The sequence below is a fragment of the Cornus florida genome, unplaced genomic scaffold, assembly GCF_030987335.1.
Source record: "Cornus florida cultivar Cherokee Brave unplaced genomic scaffold, ASM3098733v1 CherokeeBrave_3.0.0_Hap2_Chr10, whole genome shotgun sequence".
Classification (NCBI taxonomy): Eukaryota; Viridiplantae; Streptophyta; class Magnoliopsida; order Cornales; family Cornaceae; genus Cornus; species Cornus florida.
Genome location: NW_026775580.1, coordinates 83774825 through 83798059, shown reverse-complemented (window position 1 = coordinate 83798059; position 23235 = coordinate 83774825). Strand labels below are relative to the sequence as shown.

Genomic DNA, 23235 nt, shown 5'->3' with positions numbered 1-23235 from the left:
GATTAAACAAGCTATTTTAGTAGAAATTCATGGCATACAGATCATTCTGCTACGTAAACTAAGCTACTATGTTATGTGACTTTATACAATGTTGGAATTAAGTTGTAACACTCTAGTGGCCCTCAATTTTGTAGTTGAGTTGGGATTATTCCTTCTTCAGTTAATAGGTTATTTAATCAAGTTATGGTACCCTTTTGAACACTTAGCTACACTTTCTTTCCTTTTTATATGTTCAATTAGAACCAATTTGGTCTAGAATTACATGATGAAAATTTTGACCATCCACCTTATAAAAAGTACCAACTTCAACAAATTTGGTCCAATCCACTACTATTTTCTAAAAGTTTCTTAGGGAAGTTGTTCGCCCCATGCCCCCTTCAGTCAATGAAACACGTGGCAGCTCAGCAGCCGTCCTGGCCACCTAGGTTGAAAGGTGAACAGCTTCAATATGCAGGTTTTATTTAGGGCACTATGCACCCTTTTCTGTAGGTAGATATTGAAAAGAAATTATTTATCGGGTAAAAACAAACATGTCAGTTTTATTCAGTCCTTTGTTCTTGTGTCAATTAGTGATTGGATGGGACTAATAATTTCAAGATTGGTTCCACCTATGTAGTAATTTTTTGATGTTGGGTGAGCCGGGTATATCATGTCATTAATATGTTCACTCAATGAAAATTTCGTATATTAATTTGTTGAGAGTGTTTTTATAAGTAAGGAGGATCAATTTCATTTCTACAGTGAATTTTCATTAGATGGTCATACCAATGAGTCACTGACTTGGCATGCTCGATTCACTAAATTTTTGTTCACAAGGACAATACTTGGGTCCTCCCCTTGAAGAATAAAGTTTATCCGCGTGATAATCCCAAATTTTTTATTTCCAAAAGAATACGATTGTTTTTATACTTATATTGAAAAATTACTAAATTTATTTAAAGAATGTAGTATATCAAGTGTTGAATAGGGAAAGGAATAAGAACTAAAAATATTATATGAAAATTTGATGTTAACCTATATTTGAATATAATTTTTCTCATATATTTTTTTCTTAGTTAATCTATTTATTTTTTGTCAAAGTTAGATCTATCTTTTGCATCCCTCCTAAATGCCCAACACTTTTAATTGATAAAGGGTTGGTAATTTTTTCTTTCTTGATTGTGAATACTGCAAAGTTTGTATATTGTCCTATTGAATAATATTTTTTGGAATTCATAAAAATTATAGAATGCAGCATTTTAATTGTAAAAATTTAAAACAGTGACGTTCTGTGAAATTTATCATTAAAAATGGTAAAATTTTAAAGTAAATGTGATGAAACTGTATAGCAGGAAACTGTGGGAAAAAGTTCTAAATTAAAACTATCTCCTACCATATAAATATAAAAATTAATTAAAAGAAAAAAAAAAAAATAAGGGCCCACCAAACGGGCCCATTTATGAATCTATCTATCCATGGGCCTGGCCTTTATGGTAAACGCATGAATGATGATGGCCGGTACCGACCTTCCCGGTTTCTCTATCAACCTCTCAAAGCGGAAAGCAAAGCACACCGTCACCAACCATAAAAAGTCATTCTCGGAGCATCTTTCAACATACATACATACATATTTGTATCTATAGATTCTATACACACACTTTTATATATATCTATACATATATATATATCTATATATCTTTATATGTAATTTATTAATTATCAAAAATCAAAAAGAATAATAATAAATACAGAACAGAAAAATCTGAACAAGCCAACGACAACAAATTTTACCTGTAATTCTTCTAAAAGGGGCTTTAAAAAATTAAAGGTGTCTAATTTCGTTTTTATCTCTTTCACTGTTTCAGATCAAACCAGAAATTAATTATGGTCTTAATTGTCTTCCAGTTATGTTAATTTGTTGTTTAATATTATAATCAAATTTACAGTTCATTTCTCTCTCTTTCTCTCTCCTCTGTCCCAACCTTTTGCTGCCGTTAGTGATAAGCACGCTTGGCAACTCATCATTCCCTCCAACCCGCCTCCTCACTTTTCTCTCCTTCTCTCTCTTCTTTCTCTCTCTAGACTGCTGTTCTCTTTCTTCAAACCCCACTTTCCTTTGTTTCCAACCTTTTTGCCAGCAACTTTGATTCGGTGAAGATCGAGCTTAATTTCCTGTAAATACGGTTTTTCAATTGGATCTGTTGATTCATTTTGAGTCTACTTCAGATTAATTTCCTCAGCTGAAGGTAATTTCATTAAAAAAAAAAAAGTTGTTTTTCTTCTTCTTCTTTTATTATAATTTGTGGATTTATGTGTTAAGATTTTCGTGCTCGAATCAATGAATTGTTATCTTTTCAATGTGTTTGTTGAGGTCTGGGCGTAACTAATTGAAACAGAAATTCTGAAGTTTTGATTTCTCATGTATACGCTAGCCTTCGATTGATTTTGCAAGTATTGAATTTTACTGATCTGGGGCGATTTAGCTTCATTTCGCTGCATAACAATGTAGCTCGATTTGCTGATGTGAAATTCACATACATATTCATTGTTTATATTATAATTTTGATGTGTTGGGATTTGATGTAAAACTTAAAATATAATGTACGGACGTTGTAATTGCGATGCTTTGTGAATTGCGCAAAATCTGTAATATGTTTAAGCAATTTTAGAGTTTCAAGATCGCACGAACTATTAATATAATGTGTATATACATATATACACAATATAATTTTCTTTTTGCGACATTGTGTTTATTTTGTTCCTATTAATGTGGAAGAGTTGTTTGTTTATAAAGTTTAATAAATTTCCCATTATCTTTTTCATTGGTATGTGAATGAAGCAAAGATCTTTCCGCCTCTTTGCCCGTGTAAAACATATTATTACTATAGCTCTCCTCTCTCTCTTAATTTTTCTTTTTCAAATCCTTTTCAGTCTTCGTGTTTTATTTAAAAATTCTACTAATTTGAACTATCTTCAGTGTCCTTTAGCTTCTTATTTAGTTTAATCGAATTCTTTATCAGTACAATTGTACAAATCACAATACGTCCCTATCGGTTGAAGAGGTAATTAGAGGAATGAGTAGAGGAATGAGTCAGGTGAGGTTTTTGGAGGCTAAGCTTTGTTGACCTGTTGGAGTCTTCGTCTGGTCCCTGCAATTGCATTCTCACTGGCATGTGAAAATTTAGCTCCTTTTGTTAGTTGCTAGCTGTATTAATGGTTCATTTAGCCGAGTCACATGATATTTATCTCTACTTTCTCATTGAATTATTGTATTGAGAATTTTACTTTCTTCTTTGGTAGAACAAGTGGAGGTTACAGTTGTGATAAAAAGTTATGTATAGAATCAACTTGACCATGGAATGAGGCAACACAGGAATCGGAAGTGACAATCACAACCCAGAAAAGATGGTAACTTACAGAGGGAATTTAGTTTCAAAACAAATGTACATTTTGTAGAGAAACCTGATCACAGGACGGAGCCAGTTCATGCCCAGAGGGGGCACATGCCCCCTTACTTGGGGCCGCGCACTATATTATTATAGTTATTTTCTTAAATTTATTACACATATGAAAATTTGTGTATAATAATGCCCCTAAAATTATTTTAGTTTCTAAAATATCTTTAATTTTTCCTTATTTTCCTCTTCCTCTCTTTAAATTCCTTTAATTTCCTTAAAAAAATTTAATGTCATTCTTCTTTCCTTTTTCTTCTTCTTCTATTACCTAAAATTCTTCTTCTTATTCTTCTTTTCTTTGTTTATTTTTTTTTTTGGCACTATAACCCTAAATTGAAATCTTGGCTCTGCCCCTGCCTGATCCTGAACTTTGTTACAATAGATTTGCTCCTGACTTGACCCGCCCACTATATTATTATAGTTATTTTCTTAAATTTTTTACATATATATGGAAATTTGTGTATAATACCCCCCTAAAATTATTTTAGTTTCTAAAACTCTCTTTAATTTTTCCTCATTTTCCTCTTTCTCTCATAAATTCCTTTAATTTCCTTAAAAAAATTAAAATTTTCCTTCCTTGCTCTATTATTTTTCTTTCTAAAGTTATGTCATTCTTCTATTACCTAAAATTCTTCTTTTCTTTGTTTAATTTTTTTTCGCACTATACCCCCTAAATTGAAATCCTGGCTCCTCCCTTGCCTGATCCTGAACTTTGTTACAATAGATTTGAGGTACCAAACTCATTTACAAAATGTTTTAGAAGCATTGCCTATGGAGAAAATTTTAGATGAGCTTTTATTTATTTATTTTTCATTATGAGACACGTGTTGCATGTAGGCTTCTCTGCATAGAGAGGTCCCTTCAGTTTTACTACGAAACAGGTTCAACTCATAGGAAAAAGTTCCTGTACTTGGGCTGAATTGTTAAAAAAATTACATGGTTTTATATGCAATATGTCAATGGCCAGATTTATTGATCAAATCTGCTCACTTTAGTTCTACAATAATTGCAGAAGGATGCTTGGGTGTTCTACAGGGATCCCTTTAAATTGATGGGCCATTATGTTAGAAGCGAGCTGATAGTGGGAATATTAAGTTTTCATAAAACAATTTTCAAATAATAAACCAAGCAGAATTTTTTTGCACAGTTTTATGTTTTCAGACCTTTTATTTCTTAATTTATGGTCTAATAGCCATGCCCATCTCTTCACAAAATATATCATTGATAATAAATCTCTAAGTTAGCATCTTGTCATAGTACCTAGCTGCCAAGAGATGTTTGATTAACTCTCCTTATGATGTATTTGTACATATATTTTTGGGGTGTCCTATAGTAAAGTCTTTCTTTATTTTTCACTTACATAATCATTTCATGGTGCCACTTATGACGACAGTTGCAGAGTTAACGGAGAAAGTTTTAGTATGGCTGTTTCAATGAGAGATTTGGACCCAGCTTTCCAGGGAGCTGGACAAAAGGCGTATCCTTTCTCTTAAATTTAGCATGTTGAAGTAGGAGTTGTTTATCCTTTCAATATCAGTATCTCAGTCCCCTTCTGCATGTCACAAATGTTTTCTAATGTACTTAAACAGTTTCAACAAAAGAAGGGTATACAAAAGAGAAAGAACAATATTATCAGGGCTATATTATTCTTTGGTTTTGAACTTCATTTCATTCCTGTTTTTCTCCTTTACATTATATAGCGGAATCGACATATGGCGCATTGAGAACTTTCGGCCTGTACCAGTTCCAAAGTCCTCTCATGGAAAATTTTTTACCGGGGACTCCTATGTGATCCTGAATGTGAGTGATCTAATGCTGATCTAATTGCATCGTCCTGATAGTGACTCCTATGTGGCAATTTTTTTACACTTCTATTTTAACTCAATAGTCTTTACTACAGTGGCCATTGTCAGTTTCTTATGTTGTTACCGTATTTTTGTGTGTATGAGTATATACAATGTATGATGGAGCTGTGACTATAAAAGGATCATGTTTAATATATATGATCTTGACAACATCTTTTATGCAGTTTATGTTCTACATAATATAATAAGACATATAACACCATTTCTATTGTGAATTGGAAAGAATTCCTGCCATACAACTTTTTAAAATTAGCAACATAGTGTATGGATTATAGAAAGATGAACCTTAATCTTTCCATTTCCAAGTTGAAACTCCAACTTAAAATTATGGTGATCCCTTAGAGGGAGAGAGAATCTCAAAGTGGATAGATGGTGCAGAAAGGTGAACCTGTTGAAAGAATGGGCTGGTTTTCTCTTTTTGAATACTATTTTCCAGATTTCTGAACTGTCCTAAATTTACAAATTGCATCTTGCAAAAGTGGCAGCATGTGCCATGACATAGTAGGGGCAGCATGTGCCATGACATAGTAGCGGCAGCATGTGCCATAACATAGTATATTGGCTAGCACATAATGATTTCTCTTTTGTGTAGTAAACCACAACATTGGAAACCACTCTCAAGTGATACTGACATTACACTTACCCAAAAAAAAAAAAACAGAAGAAAAAAAACGAAAAGATATCTGATGTCATTTATGGAGTTGATAGTTTATGGTGATAATTTAAATTTAAATAGAGAAACTATAACTTCTGGACACTTGGTTTTCTTGTTGGTGATTAGATTATTGTCCTCTAGGATATAAATTATTTGTTAAAAAGATATACCTTTTGAAGACATACCACACCATTGGAAACTACTCTCCAGTGATGCTGACATTACACTTGCCCAAAAATGAAAAAAAAAAAAAGAAAAAAGAAAAGAAAAAAAGGATATCTGATGTCATTTATGGAGTTAATAGTTTATAGTGAGAATTAAAATTTAAATAGAGAAACTATAACTTCTATACACTTGGTTTTCTTGTTGGTGATTAGATTATTGTCCTATAGCATATAAATTATTTGTTAAGAAGATATACCTTTGTTTATTTCTTGGGTTGATTATTTAAATGCTACATTGTGTTTTTAAATGGGAAGGAAGATGTGATTCTTGTTCTTTGTCCATTGTGCATGTTCAAAGTCATTCATTTTCATTCATATCAATAATATACTCTATATAATTTCCTTCTCTCAGACAACTGCTTTAAAGAGTGGTGCCTTACGTAATGATATCCATTATTGGCTTGGCAAAGATACCAGTCAGGTAAGATTTTATTTTATGTAGCTTTTCTCCTTAATTCAATATCTGTTACAACTGTTGTTTAATTGTCAGAACTCTGTTTATATAGGATGAAGCTGGTACTGCAGCCGTCAAAACTGTTGAACTGGATGCAGCTCTTGGAGGCCGTGCTGTACAGTATCGTGAAGTACAAGGCCATGAAACTGAGAAATTTCTTTCTTATTTTAAACCATGTATCATACCTCAAGAAGGTGGAGTTGCATCTGGGTTCAAGCATGCAGAAGCTGAAGAGCACCAAACACGTTTGTACGTTTGCAGGGGAAAGCACGTTGTTCATGTTAAAGAGGCAAGTCTATGTTTATTACTGATGTTGATGATGAATTATCAGGATGTATTCTTTTATATGTTCATTCTCAAGTTTCTATATGTTGACAGGTTTCTTTTTCTCGGTCTTCTCTCAATCATGATGACATTTTTATACTGGATACGAAGTCTAAAATTTTTCAGTTTAATGGTTCCAACTCATCTATTCAAGAGAGGGCTAAAGCACTAGAAGTTGTCCAGTACATTAAAGATACTTATCATGGTGGAAAATGTGAGATAGCTGCCATTGGTAAGTGAATAATCAATTGGGTAGTTTGAATGTTAATACCTGAATGACTAATCATTATTTGAATTCTAATTTCTACGTACTATTCTATCTCTGTAGAGGACGGAAAATTGATGGCTGATGCTGAAACTGGAGAATTCTGGGGTTTTTTTGGTGGCTTTGCTCCGCTTCCAAGGAAAACAGCTAATGACGAGGATAAAGCTATGGATGCTCTTCCTACCAGGCTGTTTCGGTAATATTTTTTTTGGCCTTGCCTTTTGACTTTTGGCTCAATGTTACAAAAATCTCTATCATAATTGCATCTGGTATTTTCAGAATATCCATATTTTGCTAAATTTATCATTATTGTTTGAAACTTGAGGTGCTAAAAAGGTCTTCTTTTGTAAAGATAACATTGTTATGTATATAACCAATGGGCATTAATCCAGATGGTATGATCTCTCCTTCTCAAAGGGGAGGTTGAGTACTCAAGCCTTGCTAGGGGCAATATTGTGGGTATGTGATATTTAATTATATTATTTCATATGTTATTTAATACAAATATCATTTATATCATTTGGAACATACATTTCTTTAATTTATATTTTCTTTAAGCTTTTCATATATGTGAATTTTTTTTTTTTTTTGATAAGTAAGATTTTATTAAAAAACGCTCAAAACGGGGAGCGAAACCCAAAGAAACAAAAGGAACACAAGGGCCAGAGAGCGCCTTAGACCTTCAGAGAGGCCAAAAAAACAATAATTTCCTCCATAGATCTATAATCTCTCCCTGAAACCCAACAAAAAGAGTAGAAATAATAGAGAACTTAAGCATAGAAACATGCTTCTTTTTCCCGTCAAAATATCTCCTATTTCTCTCAAGCCAAATACACCCCCAGATATAAAGCGGCGTAGCCCTCCAAGCATCTCTAATGCCAGCCCCAATAGAGGCGCCTCTCCAAGCCTCAATTAACCCTCTAGAGGAGAAAGGCATTGCCCAATGAATCCCAAATAAACGAAGCATCAAATCCCAACAATCTCTGGCCATGCTGCAATGTAAAAGGAGGTGATCAACAGACTCTTCGTGACACAAGCACATGAAACAGTGATTGACCACCACCTGATTCCTCCTCCTCAGATTATCTTGGGTTAAAATCTTACTCAGAACAGAGGTCCAAGCAAAAAAGGCAACCTTGCGGGGAGCCTTGGACCACCAAATAGACTTCCAAGGGAAGGGATCTCTATGACCAAACGAAAGGCATTTGAAAAAGGACCTAACCTCAAAACGGCCATGCGTGGTAGGAACCCAGAACCACTGATCCGATCCCCCAAAAGAAAACACCTGGCTATACAACAACTCCAGAAAACGAGAAACATCCTCGATCTCCCAATCCTGAAAATGCCTCCTGAAACGAACATCCCAAGACAGTTTCCCGTTATCAAAATGATAACAGTCAACAACCATGGCCTGTCGATGAGAAGCAATCCTGTAGAGCTGTGGGAACGCGAGAGCAAGAGGGAGATCCCCACACCAAAGATCCAACCAAAAACTGATCCTCCTTCCATTTTCAATACGAAAACGAACATACTTGCAGAAATCATCCCATCCCCTCCGAATAAAATGCCAAACTCCCACCCCCCTTGGACCACGCATCTCCAGGGAGCACCACCCACCACGACTTTCCCCAAATTTGCAAGCAATAACTTTCCTCCATAACCAATGCCTCTCGATCCCAAACGTCCAGAGCCATTTACCAAGAAGAGCCTTATTAAAACGTAACAACCTCCGAAACCCTAAGCCTCCAAACCGAATTGGATGGCACACTTGTTCCCATCGAACCAAGTGAAATTTGAACTCTTCACCTTCGCCCCCCCCCCCCCCCCCCCCCCCAACGTCAATTATCTCAGCCACTAAAGAAGGAATCTGAAACAGAGACAAGAAAAAAATTTGAAAAGTAGAAAACAAAAGTCCTTTTCCTTGAAATGTGCTAAAATGAATATTCATTGGACAAATTTTGTGATTATGAATTCTTTTACTAAATCAAAATTCTGTTGAGGCGGTGAAATATGGATCCATTACATTTGGGCTCTGACAAAATTGTTTTTGCTTTTTAAGTGTTGAGAATGGGAAGGCAGAACTTGTAGAGGCTGAGCCTTTGACACAGGAGTTGCTAAGCACAAATAAATGCTATATTCTAGATTGTGGAGCAGAAGTTTTTGTGTGGATGGGGAGGAACACCTCTCTTGATGAAAGAAAAAGTGCAAGTGGAGCTACAGAAGTAATATTTAATTTTTTCTATCTAATTGAAATTCTTAATCTGGATGCAAACCTTTTACCATCCTTTTATAATTGTTGGTCTCACTGAACAGGAATTAGTTCGTGGCCTTGATCGACCAAAATCTCATATTATCCGTGTGATCGAGGGATTTGAGACAGTGATGTTTCGGTCAAAGTTTGATTCATGGCCCGAGTCTACTGCTGCAGCTGTTTCTGAGGATGGCAGAGGCAAGGTTGCCGGTCAGTAACTGATATATGTTGCAGACTTTTTGCCCTTTTCTGAAATTATAATTGCAAGATACTTTATATGCACCTGAGAATTTATATTCTTCTTCTTCTCGTTCTTCTTGTTCTTGTTCTTGTTCTTCTTAGTATTATTGTTCTTATTACAAAAGTTCTTACTACTGTTCTTAATTAATAATTTTGTAGCACTTCTAAAACGCCAAGGGGTTAATGTGAAGGGTCTATTGAAAGCGTCTCCTGCTAAAGAAGAGCCTCAACCGTATATTGACTGCACAGGAAATCTGCAGGTGCTGTAAACATTTATTGTATTAATATATTAAGATGCCTCTCCGCATGTGGAGGTAAGGTTGCATACATCTGACCCTCCTTAGACCCCGCAATGGCGGGAACCTGGTGCACTAGGCTAGCCCTTCATTAATATATTAAGATGGGTGACTGCGAATATGCTACTTCTTTTTTTTTTTTACCGAATAAACTAAACTTTGTTAAAGAAAGAGAAACATAAAGGACTCAGTGTCCAAGCAAGATAAAAGGACAAGATTCATGTTTTTAAACTTGCTTTTCTAGATAGTCTAATTTAAATTTCCTTGGGTAACCTCCTTCTCTTAATAAGGGACCAATTGACAGAAGAAAATTATTGTTTTAATCTAATTTACTATTTGATTCAACTTCCTGGAAAGTAGTATTGGACATACCCCTTTCTATAAAATCTAGGAGCCTCTCACCTTGCCTCTTCCATGGTTGCTAGAATGGGATTTCAGGATGTAAAACTGCATGTATTTTTCTGGTAAGGGTAAGACTGCATGTCTTGTTGAACTGGAACTGGATAATGTGATAATAAATTATAGGGGAAATGTGAAACGGGGAAGTGAAAGGCCAAAATACTGAAGATTATGAGAAATGAAAGGAAGTTTGTAGGGAAAATAAGTGTATGAAAATCAAAATGAAACTTCAGGGAAAGGAAAGAGAAAATATCTCTTAAGAAATTTATATGTATTTTTGTAGGGAATGCTTCAGAAACTTTAAAAAAAATCAGAATTTTGAAAATTATACCCATATTGCATGGTCTTTCAAATGTTCGTGAAATGCTTTCTCAGCATATCTGATTTGGTTCCTAATATTAGTTGTTTCTAAAATGCCTCACTAAAATGTTCCTGGTGATTCATTAATTATTGCCTCGCCATACTGAATAACAAGATAACTAAAACTTAAATGAACCCTAGATCAATTTTTAGATTGCATTTTCTGGTTCAGTTGCTAATGGTAGCTTTCATCATGGTTGCACAGGTTTGGCGTGTGAATGGCCAAGAGAAGATTCTCCTTCCAGCTTCTGATCAGTCAAAATTTTACAGTGGAGATTGTTATATTTTTCACTATTCATATCCTGGAGAAGATAAAGAGGAATACCTTATTGGAACATGGTTTGGGAAGCAGAGTGTTGAGGTGAATAGATTTTTCACTTTTTTTAAGTCTTGTATGGGGTATATATCATACAGCATCTACTACTTTTTTTTTGATAAGTAATATTTTATAAAAGAGCGCTCAAAAGGGAAGTGAATCCCAAAGAAATACACAAGGCCAAAAAACGCCTCAAGCCTTCAAAGAGGCCAAAAAAACAACAATCTCCTCTATAGATTTATAATCTCTCCCTGAAACCCAACAAAAAAGTTTGACCTTGTAATTCTGATTTTTTTTTAATGATGTTGTTGTTGTTATTGACAGTTATAGTCCCTCTTAAGCTTTTCTATGATGCATAAAATGACAACAATCACCGTGCCTAACTTTATCTCATAACATACCTTAGGCCATCAAACTTGGGAACTAGTCTTCCATGGTACATGGTCAGAGCATAAAACTGTAGTGTAATAATCCACCTTATTGTCACTTTTTGGAATATTAAAAATGGTTGTGTATTTGATCTTGGGGAAAAGAGTTGTTATAAGTATTTAGAGCAAGATGTTCATTCTTTTGATCGAGATCATAAAAATAATTTAAAAAATATGTATCCTTCAACATGTTTATCTAATCTTGCTATAGAAATCAGATGAAGTCTTTCTTGCCATGTAACCCCTGAAGTCTTTCTTGCCATGTAACCCCGTGTTACTTTGTAATGTTCAGAGTCTTCAGACATGAACTAGAATACTACCAAGTTATTTTCTATTATCATCCTTTTAAAAGTTTTATGTACTTCTCCTAGGCTAATTAGTTATGCACTTGGGTCTCCTAAGGCCTTTATTGACTCACATTGTAAATTATTTTCTTACGTAATCTTAGTAGTCTCACAGTTTCTTATGATATTCATTTTTCATCATCTTGATTTTGTTTCAGTTTAGGATAATTCAACAGGATCAGGGCTATCATTTCTTTCCTTCATATAAGAGGATATCAAGCAAAACTAATGCATATTGTGCCCCTTGTCCCTTGGCTCAGCCCTACTTTCTCTTTTTCCCTTTCGGAACTTTATGAATATGTCCCAATTAAAATCTTTTCTTAGCTCCTAGAAGAGTCTGGTAGTATGTCTACTTTTCTTTGATTGTCTTTGGAGTTCAGCACAACACATCCAAATGCTTCATCAGAATGATTTTTCTTCTTCAATTTGCTCTGAGCCTTGATAATTGATTCTTTTAATGCATTCAGATTATATATGTGTGTGTAAAAATTCTTTGATGGGACCATTCTTGCGATCACATGAACATTCCAAACTGAGAAACTCTAGGGCCACTTGGCATTGAATTTGTATTGAGGATCAAAATGATTTAGATTTTTTTACTTTGAATGGTTACATTATCAAGAATAGTTTATCTACAATTTCAGTCATTTTTGCTCAAATCCCTCCTCCCCCACCCCTTCTCTCTCTATCCATATATAAATAATTATATACAAATGGATATATATATATATACACACACACCCAAGCACATACACTATTACACTGAAAGTACTCCCTTCGTCCCAAAATAAGTGTCCACCTTTCTCTTTTGGGATGTCTCAAAATAAATGTCCCATTTGAAAATTCAATGTTTAGAAGTTTTTAGCTTCCCAACGTTGTCCTTAGATTTTGAAGATTTCCCCAAGTAATAAAGTGTAAAAAATAAAAACTTCTAAAGGTTTAACTGTGGAATTTACAAAGGTGACATGCATTTAAGGCATGTCCCCTTAAAAAGTTGGGAGTCCCTAAAAGGGACATTTATTTTGGGATGGAGGACGTATTTTTTATATATTGTATAATTAATTCTGGAAATAGTGTGTGAACTCTTGCTTAACCCCCGTGAAGACTTTAGTTCTGAGCTGTTTTCATGCATATATCACAATATATGTATTTACTTTGCAATTATCATGATATATAGGAAGATAGAAGTTCAGCTATATCACAGGCAAGCAAGATGGTCGAGTCAATGAAATTTTTGCCTGCTCAGGTAATGTACAATAACTAGTGGTTGAATTTTTTTATCTTTTTTTCATAATTGAACTAGTGGTTGAATTGTTAGTATAGTATTGATGATTTTATTTTTTTATATGTATATTGGCATTGATAGTTTGATTATGGACTTATAGGCTCGCATCTATGAAGGCAATGAACCAATCCAGTTCTTTTTGATCTTTCAGAGCTTTATCGTTTTTAAGGTTTGTGAGAGAGATAAATGCTAGGAAAGGAGCTTCCATTAAAATTCATCTAATGTCATGTTTTGGTTTTTGTTTCCAATTGACTGGCAAACCCTATTTATGCAAAACTCATCAGGGTGGTCTTAGTGATGGGTACAAGAAATATATTGCGGAGAAGGAACTTCCAGATGCAACATATACAGAGGATGGAATCGCATTATTTCGAGTTCAGGGGTCTGGACCTGAAAATATGCAAGCAATTCAAGTTGAACCAGTAAGTCCTGTTTCCCAGTCTTTATTTATTTATTTTTTTCTCCATCTTTTGAAATCATTTATTTGCTACACAGAATTTTAATTCAGTTCCCAACACTATCTTACACCCTTATCTTAAAATCAAAGGTGCAGCCCTTAATTATTTTCACTTTGGTCAGTCTTTAATAGAGATGGATATAGTTTTTGTTTTTAATTTTTCTCTCTTTTTTTCTTTAGTTACTATTTAATTATGTTAGGAAAATGGCTCTGTTAGCAGCATTTGTCATATGATTGATCATAATCCAATTAACAGTGCTGTTAGGAGCAATAGTTACCATATCTTGGATCAGATGATATGGTCAAATTTCCTTTATTTTTTTCAAGTGTAATCTCAGGAGCACAGGATTTTTTGGTGAACTTCTACAAACTTGTAGAGAAGCATGTTTCTCTGCTTGTCCATTTCATTACACACTGATACTGCTCCTTCTAAGAAGTGTCGTGCCTCATTAGAGACGCCTGATATTACAAGTTTTGATTATTTTTATTAAATACTTTTATTTTTTAAAAAATATATAGTTTCATCATATGTTGTAACATCATTGTGAATTTGTCTGATACGTTGTTTTAAATTTTATATGGTGAGCCCATTTTGTATTGGATACCGATTTCCAACCATATGGGTGTCACTTTATGAAATACCAAAGGTAAGATCTGTCAGAGTCCTCTTTCCCTAGGACCCTGCTGTAGCAGGACTAGAATTGGGTAATATCCCTTTCATTTCCAACCAGGCATGTGCTAATGGTGTTTTAGCCTTTTAGGTACCCCAATATAAGATTTTTGTTTTTTACTTTTCCAGGTCGTATCCCTTAATAAACATTTGATGGTACACATAAAGCTTCAGAGAAATTTATGATGAAGTATGTAGGGGTTTCTTCATTAGAACCGAGTGGGACTTATTCAGAAACTTTACCTCATATGGTTGCCTGTAAGAAAGTCCATTGGGGATATTGGAAAATGGAGTTTGGCACCCCATGTTTGCCAAGAACAAGATGAGCTGTATACAATCCTCAGGAAACTAAATTTTTCATCAATTTATGAGAAACATAAGTCTGTTCTAAAAACCTGGGAAGCAGCATTTAGGCAGAAAAACTTTTTTCAGTTGTCATATACTGCATGAACACAATCTCTATCCAGAAGTCATTCAAAAAATAACTATTTGAAGTTCAATTAACTAAGTAGCATATCCTTTTTTACATGTTATCTCCTATTTATATAATATCATATATTAGTATTCTCTTGGTGTTCAATCGCATGATAATTTCTTATCGCAGTTCCAATATGGTCCTTGCCTCAATACTGAATAACGTTCTTATAATTTTTTCGTGCAGTTCCATGGCCTCATTACTACTTAGGGATTCTACAAATTTACTTGCTTTCTCCCTCCCTCTCTCTCTGTTACAAATAATAATAATGAATAAAAATTAAAAAATAAATTCCTAGGGAACTAATTTTCTGCATATCTAAAGGGTTTTAATTAATTAATTTATTTTTTTGGAATCAGGTGGCATCATCTTTAAATTCCTCCTACTGTTACATATTACATAGGAGCTCCTCTGTTTTTACGTGGTCTGGGAACCTGGCAAGCTCAGGGGACCAGGAACTTGTTGAGAGGCTACTGGATCTGATAAAGGTATGATTTCTGTTATGGATATTTGTGTTACTTTAGAGTTATTTTTAGTGTATACAGGTTTCTTCATGAGTTGCTTCTATGTTAATGTCTTTGCTTGTTAGAACCACAAGTAGAAGTGATAACTCATTATTTTGCATTTGCATTTTATTGAAAACCCCAATAGAGAAAGGAAAAAGAAAATCAGATGGACTAATCAATCCATCTTAAGACTGTTATTTTAACTTCAAGGAAGATCTTGCTTCTCCTTTAACTTTTGTAATCACTCCTGTGTTTTAAAGAACATCCATTTTATCTTGCTCTGATCAAGCCTCCATCTTTTTGCTGTCATACATTTTACTTGCAGCCGGATATGCAGTCCAAACCACAAAAAGAAGGCTCAGAATCTGAACTATTTTGGGAATTGTTAGGTGGGAAATCTGAATACCCCAGCCAGAAGATTGGTAGGGATGCTGAAAATGATCCTCACCTATTCTCATGCACCTTCTCAAAAGGTGAGATGAATTATCTCTGTATATAACAATCTACTCCATTATGTAATTTCTCTGTCTTACATATTGTAAGTTGTAGTAATTCGATCCTTATTCTTTCCTTTGTATTGATTACTGCTGAAATTCGTGCTGGTCTGCAGGAGAATTGAAGGTGTGTATTTCCTTCAATCTGTTCTTTCTAATACACATAATAAGGCTATTACGTTATGCAGTCTGACCCTCACTCTTGGTTATGCTTGCTTTTGCAATGTGGCATTCTGAAAGAACTTGTGTCATCTCCATGTCACATTTATTTAAATTAATTTGTTTCAGTATATGCTCAATATATTCAGATGTTTTGGAATGTATTGAAGTGTATCATGTCATAAAAACATCTTTATGTGACAAACAATGAGAAAGATTGTTTTTTAACGTCTCATGTGTATTAGTATTTGTTCAGTTAAGTTTGCACCATGAGCTTGAAATAAAGTTGTCCTTGCAGGTGACTGAGGTATACAACTACAATCAAGATGATTTGATGACTGAAGATATATTCATCCTGGATTGTCGTTCAGAGATCTTTGTCTGGGTTGGGCAACAGGTTGACTCCAAGGACAGATTGCAATCTTTAACTATTGGGGAGGTATGTTTTAACAGGCTTTGGCTGGAAGAAAGATTCATACTTCAGTTTCAAGGAGAAAATGGCTGCTAATAGAACTTCCACCACATATATATTTTTTGGCCATAATAGGAAACTCACAGACCTTGGGTGACCACTGTGTCCAGGGTTATTAATTGGACTCTTAAAATTTGTGCATTGGGTGGTTCTGAGTTGGGATTGCATTAATTTTGAAAAGCCCTAGCCGAAGCCAAGGCTGGGCTTTATCGAATTGAAATTGAGGTTTGGAAGGTTGCAAAGGCTGGCTGCACCCCATGGTTAGGGTTAGCTTCCATTTCTTGATGTTTAAGACGTGTCTTAAACCAATGAAAATTTAGGACCTGTTGGTCAAGTGGTATGTGATTGGCTTTGAGAGAATACCATGAAATGTTCAACTCACTGCAGTTTGCAGTGCATAGAGACAATCTGCTGAGAGTTATGATGTTTAGCGAGTGTCTTACTCACATTCCTATTCTTTTCATATAATTTAACAGAAATTTCTTGAACGGGATTTTCTTCTGGAAAAATTATCTCGTGAAGCTCCAATATATATTGTTATGGAAGGGAGTGAGCCACCTTTCTTCATACGTTTCTTCTCATGGGACTCCGCAAAATCTTCAGTAAGTGATCTCATTGTAACTGCAAATCAAGGAAGTTGTCACTTGAATTAAGAACTATATAAGGTATCTTATGTTATTGTATGGTATCAGATGCATGGAAACTCGTTCCAAAGGAAGCTTGCAATAGTGAAAAATGGGGGGACTCCAACTCTAGATGTAAGTAATTTTTTTCTTTTTCGCTTCTCTGATGCTATGGTTCAAGATTATTCGTATAGAAGATCATTTCCTCAGAAGTTGAGATACTGGATTGTACCAATGAGCCATTAGCTCAATGGTATGAACCTTTCCTCCCTTAAAGGGGAGGTGAGGGGTTCGAGTCCCGTAGTGGGCAATTTGTGAAATGTGCATGTGGGTGCTTGCTTAACCAAAAAAAAAGTTGAGATACTGGATTGCAAGCCTCTGTAGTAAGGGGTTTTGCATCATCAGCTCTCTTATACTTGTATATGACTTGACTGTATCACGTGTCACATGTGTTGGATAATTATGTAGAGAATATATTTTTCTAGAAGAGCAAATGTTTGACGGAAATGGATCGACACCAAATCAAAAAGTATGAGGATCTTTAGCTGTATGTGACAAAACCTTCAATTCTTTATATATTTCTTCAGCTGCAATGTGGCGTCAGGTTGTTCATTGTAACAATTTAGATGGGTGTCCAGTCTTGTTGTGGAGAAAAATCTTTCTCAAATCATGCAAATCTTCTAGTAAGTAATGATAAATCAACAGGATAAAAATACGCAGTCTATTTTTTCAATAAACAAATTGAAGCACCAGTTCAGTTCTGAGGAAACCAAAGCCCTGAAATGAGTTGGTGCCTATGGATTAAGTTTAATGGAATACATCTAATCTCAAACTTATAATGAGATTGTTTCGAGATGATGGGTTGATGTTATAATTAAGTTCTTACATGTGAGTTTTTGTATTATGGATGCGCCCCTTGGTAATTAGGTTTGATACAAAGTTAAGGCAAGTTGTCTGATTATATCTCATAGAAATGACATCATTACAATTTATGGATGATGGCTGTAGGTTTCTGTTTTTTTTATAAGACAAATTCTTTGCATAAATTCAACGACATGAGTTCTCAAGGACGAGTCCTCCTCCCTGTCCTTAAGAACTGAAGATAAAATACAAACAATTACTTGATCTGTCCCAATATAAATGTTCTATCTGGGGCTCCAACTTTTTATTATGCATGTGTGCTTGTATTGTTAGCTTAGGAAAGTTTTCAAAACTTCAGGATAATTTAGTTTTACCTTAAATTTTAAAAAGGAAAACTATTCTGGGACATCCCGAAAAGGAAAGAGGGACACTTTGGGATGGAGTGAGTAAACAAAAAGAATAATAGAAACTGAGGAGGATAAAAGTGTTTTCTAACTCTCAAGTGTATCACTGCTCTCCTCTGGCTTACCTGTGAACCCAAGAATTGCAAAAACAAATGTGCTTTGAACAATATTGAAGACCTCTTGGTGCATGTGAATACTTCCTTGGACCTTAACATCCATCAGTTATCCCAATTAACAGAACTTTGCATTAACTGTATCTTTATCTTCTCCAAGATCTGTTTGTCGAGCCATACTTTCTGCTTTAGTGCCATACCCCATTTCAGAAGTAAACAGAGAAATTATGCACAACTTACTTGTCTATGTTGATTAGGTGTTGTGAAGTTTCTTCTTATAAAATACCAGGGTAAAAAGGAATCATATTCATTGTTTAATAAGGAATTTGAAGTGAGACATAGATACCCATGTCATTGGTCAACTTATGAGGGAGGGCGGAAGAGAGGGAAAAGCATCAGTATTTTCCTTCCCTTTTCCTTTCTCTTTCTCTTTGTTTTATTCCTTCTCCTCATCCTTTTCTTTATTTTCGTCTGTTTTCATGTTGTCTGGCTTAAAACATCTGCCAGAGCAACTTGGGATGGATGTTTCATATTTTTATCAGACATGCCTTATAGAAATGGGAACATCACTCAAGCTTAAAATAGGTATTGCTTGAGAGGCTCAGGACCTCGGGGTTGAGTGGGAAGCAAATTAGAGTGCTTCAGGGCTCAGATATCTTTGAGTGACGTGGCTAGGATACTGTCGTCAGTTTTTGGTAGCTTGTGTTATCTTTGTGTTTTCTCTCCTTCTCACATTAATGTAGGCATGTTTGGTGAACCATGTAAAAGCTTTTATTTTTGTTTGATTGATTGCTGTTTGTGATTAGATCTCAATGCAAATATGCTTCCATGTGCACAATTGATTGTAGATTTGAAGGTTTGCCTTGTGAGTTGGCTTAACTTAAAGAAGTCAATGGAGATTCAGAATGCACAAGGAGTCTCAACAATTGCAATAGGATTTCAGTTGTGGGTGGAAATCAATAGACTTGTGTCCATCATGATCCGATACATAGTAAGAAGGCTTGATCAATTGAGCTGAGTAGTAGAATGGTTGGAGGTCCTCCATTATGCACTTGACTGATCAAGGTGGAGGGTTGATAGGGCAATAGCAACGAAAATAGCTATGCAGTAGGAAAGTGAAGGTTTTAAGGATGTATATTATTTTGAAGAGTAAGGAAGAGCTGAGTCTTTGATTGAAAGTCCCAAAAGTCATAATGGGTGGTAAAGAATGGTATTGGGTGAGAGTCCTTTAATGGCTATCAGGGCTCAGATATCTTTGAGTGACGTGGCTAGGATACTGTCGTCAGTTTTTGGTGTAGCTTGTGTTATCTTTGTATTTCCTCTCCTTCTCACATTAATGTAGGCATGTTTGGTGAACCATGTAAAAGTTTTTATTTTTGTTTGGTTGATTGCTGTTTGTGATTAGATCTCAATGCGAATGTGCTTCCATGTGCACAATTGATTTTAGATTTGAAGGTTTGCCTTGTGAGTTGGCTTAATTTAAAGAAGTCGAAGGAGATACAGAGTGCACAAGGAGTGTCAACAATTGCAATAGGATTTCAGTTGTAGGTGGAAATCAATAGACTTGTGTCCATCATGATCGGATACATAGTAAGAAAGCTTGATCAATTGAGCTGAGTAGTAGAACGGTTGGAGGTCCTCCATTATGCACTTGACTGATCAAAGTGGAGGGTTGATAGGGCAATAGCAACGAAAGTAGCTATGCAGTAGGAAAGCGAAGGTTTTAAGGATGTATATTATTTTGAAGAGTAAGGAAGAGCCAAGTCTTTGATTGAAAGTCCCAAAAGTCATAATGGGTGGTAAAGAACGGTATTGGGTGAGAGTCCTTTAATGGCTATCAGTTGTCTTCATTCTCTGATAATGAATGAGAAAGGAACCCCAAAGAATACCATGGAGACCAGGACTTAAAGGTTATGAAGTCTCATAATGGATTCTATAACAGACCAACTCCACGCAACTATGGACATTTTGAAAAACCCTACTTTTTAATTTAAGCTTAGTGAACCAAAAAGACAGATATCCAAGTGATCTTCCCCCTCCATTAGTTGCCTGATAAAATTTGTGAACTTGAAAATTTAACCCTAGGTTACAGGAAGCAATATAATGAAATTAATAGGCTAATATTTTATCATCCCTAATTGTGATGTTGTGGCCCGAATTTTGACCCCTTTTTGCTTGCAGGTCGTGGACCCTAATTAGTACTCTCTTGTAGCCCAATATATAAGGGCATTTAGGGTTTGGAGTGGATAGAGTAAGATGCTGAAAATCGTAGAGAAGAGAGTGAGAGCTAGGGTTTGGGGGGCTGAAACTTGTAATCTCATGTTTTTCGCATAGTGAAAACTTTTGCCAGATTTTCACCGTGGATGTAGGCTTTTTCTGTCGTGTTTCTTGATTTGTTCTTGGTCGCTGTGTTTATCGTAACACGAATTATAATAATGACTTATTTAAAAGGGAAAATTAGGCAAAAGGTTGTCTCCTAATCAGACTGATGGAGTTTGCAAACTGCTGCTTTTAAAACGTTAATATGCATGCTACCTGAGTTAAATATTTGATAAATGATTACAGCAACCAAACATTCATATCTATCAACTGTTTTTTCTTTTTTTCTTTTTTTTTTTTTTATGTTTACTTGCATCTAAAACTTCAAATTCCTATATGTGATAAGAGTAAATGCAACAAGAAAGTTTAGCATATATATCTCTATATATGATTTTTATAATCTGTTCTTTTTCTTCTTGGAAAATAGTTCTGGTTAGCGTTAGTTTTCTGATTGGAATATATTGCATATTAGAAACCAAAAAGGAGAATTCCCGTGCCATATGGAGGAAGGTCTGCTGTGGCAGCAGAGAAATCACAGCGTTCTAGAAGCGTGTCTTTCAGCCCTGATCGGGTACGTGTGAGAGGCAGGTCTCCAGCGTTTAATGCTTTAGCTGCCAATTTTGAGAGTCCGAATACAAGGAACCTGTCAACTCCTCCCCCAATGGTAAAGAAACTTTATCCTAAATCTGTGACTCCAGATTCGGGAAAACTGGCCTCCAGATCTGCAACTATTGCAGCACTAACTTCGTCTTTTGAACAACCAGCTCGAGAAACTATTATACCTCGTTCTCTTAAAGGTGTGCACTGGTTAACTATTTTGAGAAAATTGAATTTGTTTTCTTTACAACTGAAATTTGATGAACCATCTTATCATGTGTGAAGTGAGCCCGGAGGCACCCAAAGCAAAAGCAGAGACAAACTCCAAGGAGAACTCTATGAGCAGCAGAATAGAAGCCCTAACCATACAAGAAGATGTCAAAGAGGAAGAAGCTGAAGATGATGAAGGGCTCCTAACATACCCATATGAACGCCTTAAAGTTTTATCTGCAGATCCTGTCACAGAAATTGATGTAACCAAGCGAGAGGTATATACTTCAAAGACATAATAATGACATAACAAATTTAGCTTTATTATTATCTTTTTACTAAAATTTTGAAGAATTAATGTGTGCAGACTTATCTATCTTCGGAAGAGTTCAGGGAGAAATTCGGGATGAAAAAGGATGCTTTCTATAAGTTGCCCAAGTGGAAACAGAATAAGCTGAAAATGGCCCTTCAATTGTTCTGAGTGTTCTTGATCATTTGATTTTCTACTTCAGCTTCCTGCAGTTTAGATTGCTGATGGAAAGAAGCATGCTTGTAAAATTTGTATGGCTTTTCTCTCCTGATATTTTCTGATGTGGCTTCTTTTGCAACTCGCAACTCACTTTAATAACCACCATCTTCATTCTGCAGTGGAGGAATCAGGTTCTCAAGTGTGAAAGGGACAGCATCAGTGCATTTTTAGCTGTTTATGCTCCCAAGAAGCTTGTTTTCGTGACTGATGGATAATTCCGAGATGTTTCCTATTTCTTTCCATATGGTGGTGTGGCTTATTTAGCTTTTGTTTTTTTTTTTTCTTTCTTTTTTGAGTAGTTGCTTGGTGGTATTCTTTACAATCACAGGTTTGTTGTGAGAGCTTTCATTTTTGTTTTTGTTTCCCCTTTTCATTATTTAACCATTGATTTCAAAAGAGCAATTAGGGTTTGCGGATTCAGATATTTTAGCTTGTATTGTATGATCGAGGATGAAAAGTGTGTATAAAAGAGTGTAATTCAAGTCCACTCATTTGTTTTGGAAATAAATTGTGATTCTTTTTTTTTTTTTCAAGTTTTATCTGTGCTTTTCCTTTTACCAGTGTTGATGCTGGTGATTAGGACTTCCAATTCTGTTTGTATCAAGTTCAATAGTTTGAAATTCCATTAGTAGAAGCAGTCTCGCCTTCGTAATGGTAATTTTCAAATTTATTGCGTAATTTAGTGCTCCCAACTGTGGTCGGAAATCGCATAATTGATTTTATGCCATCCTGTAGCTGCCAATAACACACCGTAACACACACACAAGCATGTTTTTTCTTGCATCACCATTGCTAATGCTATCACATCATTGTCATGTACTATTGTTGGACAAACCAATTCTGCTTGAATTTCTTTCTTCTCACTTTCACCACACACAAAGTGTGTTGTTGTGTGTGACAATTGCACTCACGGAATTAGTTTTCATTTATGTGTGTGCTTGTTGCTCATAATTGCTCTCTCTCTCTGTCCCTCTCTTTTTCGGTAAGTTCTCTCTCTCCCTCTCTCTCTCACACGCACAGACACACACACACACACGTCACTGAGCTTATTATGCATGGCTTCAGCATCCCTGAGCTTATATCTTCCTCCGTTGAATTAGTAACTACCTCAAAAAAAAAAAAAAAAAAAAAAAATGCTACTGTTTGGCTTGTGTAATTTGTAATTCTACAGTTTTGGTTTCATGAATGGTAAGAAAATGCAAGAGG

General features: G+C 35.2%; 1 protein-coding gene across 2 annotated transcripts; it reads left to right on the top strand.

Annotated features, from left to right (window-relative positions):
* Window positions 1-1891: 1891 nt before the first annotated feature.
* On the top strand, window positions 1892-22562 carry LOC132279429 (villin-4-like). Of its 2 annotated transcripts, XM_059781405.1 has the most exons (24): window positions 1915-2225; window positions 4828-4911; window positions 5135-5234; window positions 6531-6599; window positions 6685-6921; window positions 7011-7188; window positions 7285-7417; window positions 9281-9443; window positions 9535-9682; window positions 9872-9972; window positions 10973-11128; window positions 13033-13101; window positions 13241-13309; window positions 13425-13562; window positions 15102-15230; window positions 15574-15721; window positions 15859-15869; window positions 16200-16340; window positions 16850-16975; window positions 17066-17131; window positions 21166-21490; window positions 21576-21778; window positions 21868-22061; window positions 22149-22562. In XM_059781405.1, exons 2-23 carry the CDS (start codon window positions 4856-4858, stop codon window positions 21979-21981), a joined length of 2880 nt encoding a protein of 959 aa, XP_059637388.1. In that variant the 5' UTR covers window positions 1915-2225; window positions 4828-4855; the 3' UTR covers window positions 21982-22061; window positions 22149-22562. The 2 variants fall into 2 exon arrangements, with proteins under 2 accessions (XP_059637389.1, XP_059637388.1); XM_059781406.1 differs by lacking the exons at window positions 21868-22061; window positions 22149-22562 and having other exon boundaries at window positions 1892-2225; window positions 21166-21357; window positions 21458-21490; window positions 21576-21714.
* Window positions 22563-23235: the final 673 nt, after the last annotated feature.

Bases quoted from the DNA above. Each gene is read 5' to 3' on its own strand.
- LOC132279429 (XM_059781405.1), top strand. From the start codon at position 4,856: ATGGCTGTTTCAATGAGAGATTTGGACCCAGCTTTCCAGGGAGCTGGA. The intron at 4,912-5,134 runs GTATCCTTTCTC...TACATTATATAG, and splicing joins CAGGGAGCTGGACAAAAGGC to CGGAATCGACATATGGCGCA. The intron at 15,231-15,573 runs GTATGATTTCTG...TTTTACTTGCAG, and splicing joins GGCTACTGGATCTGATAAAG to CCGGATATGCAGTCCAAACC.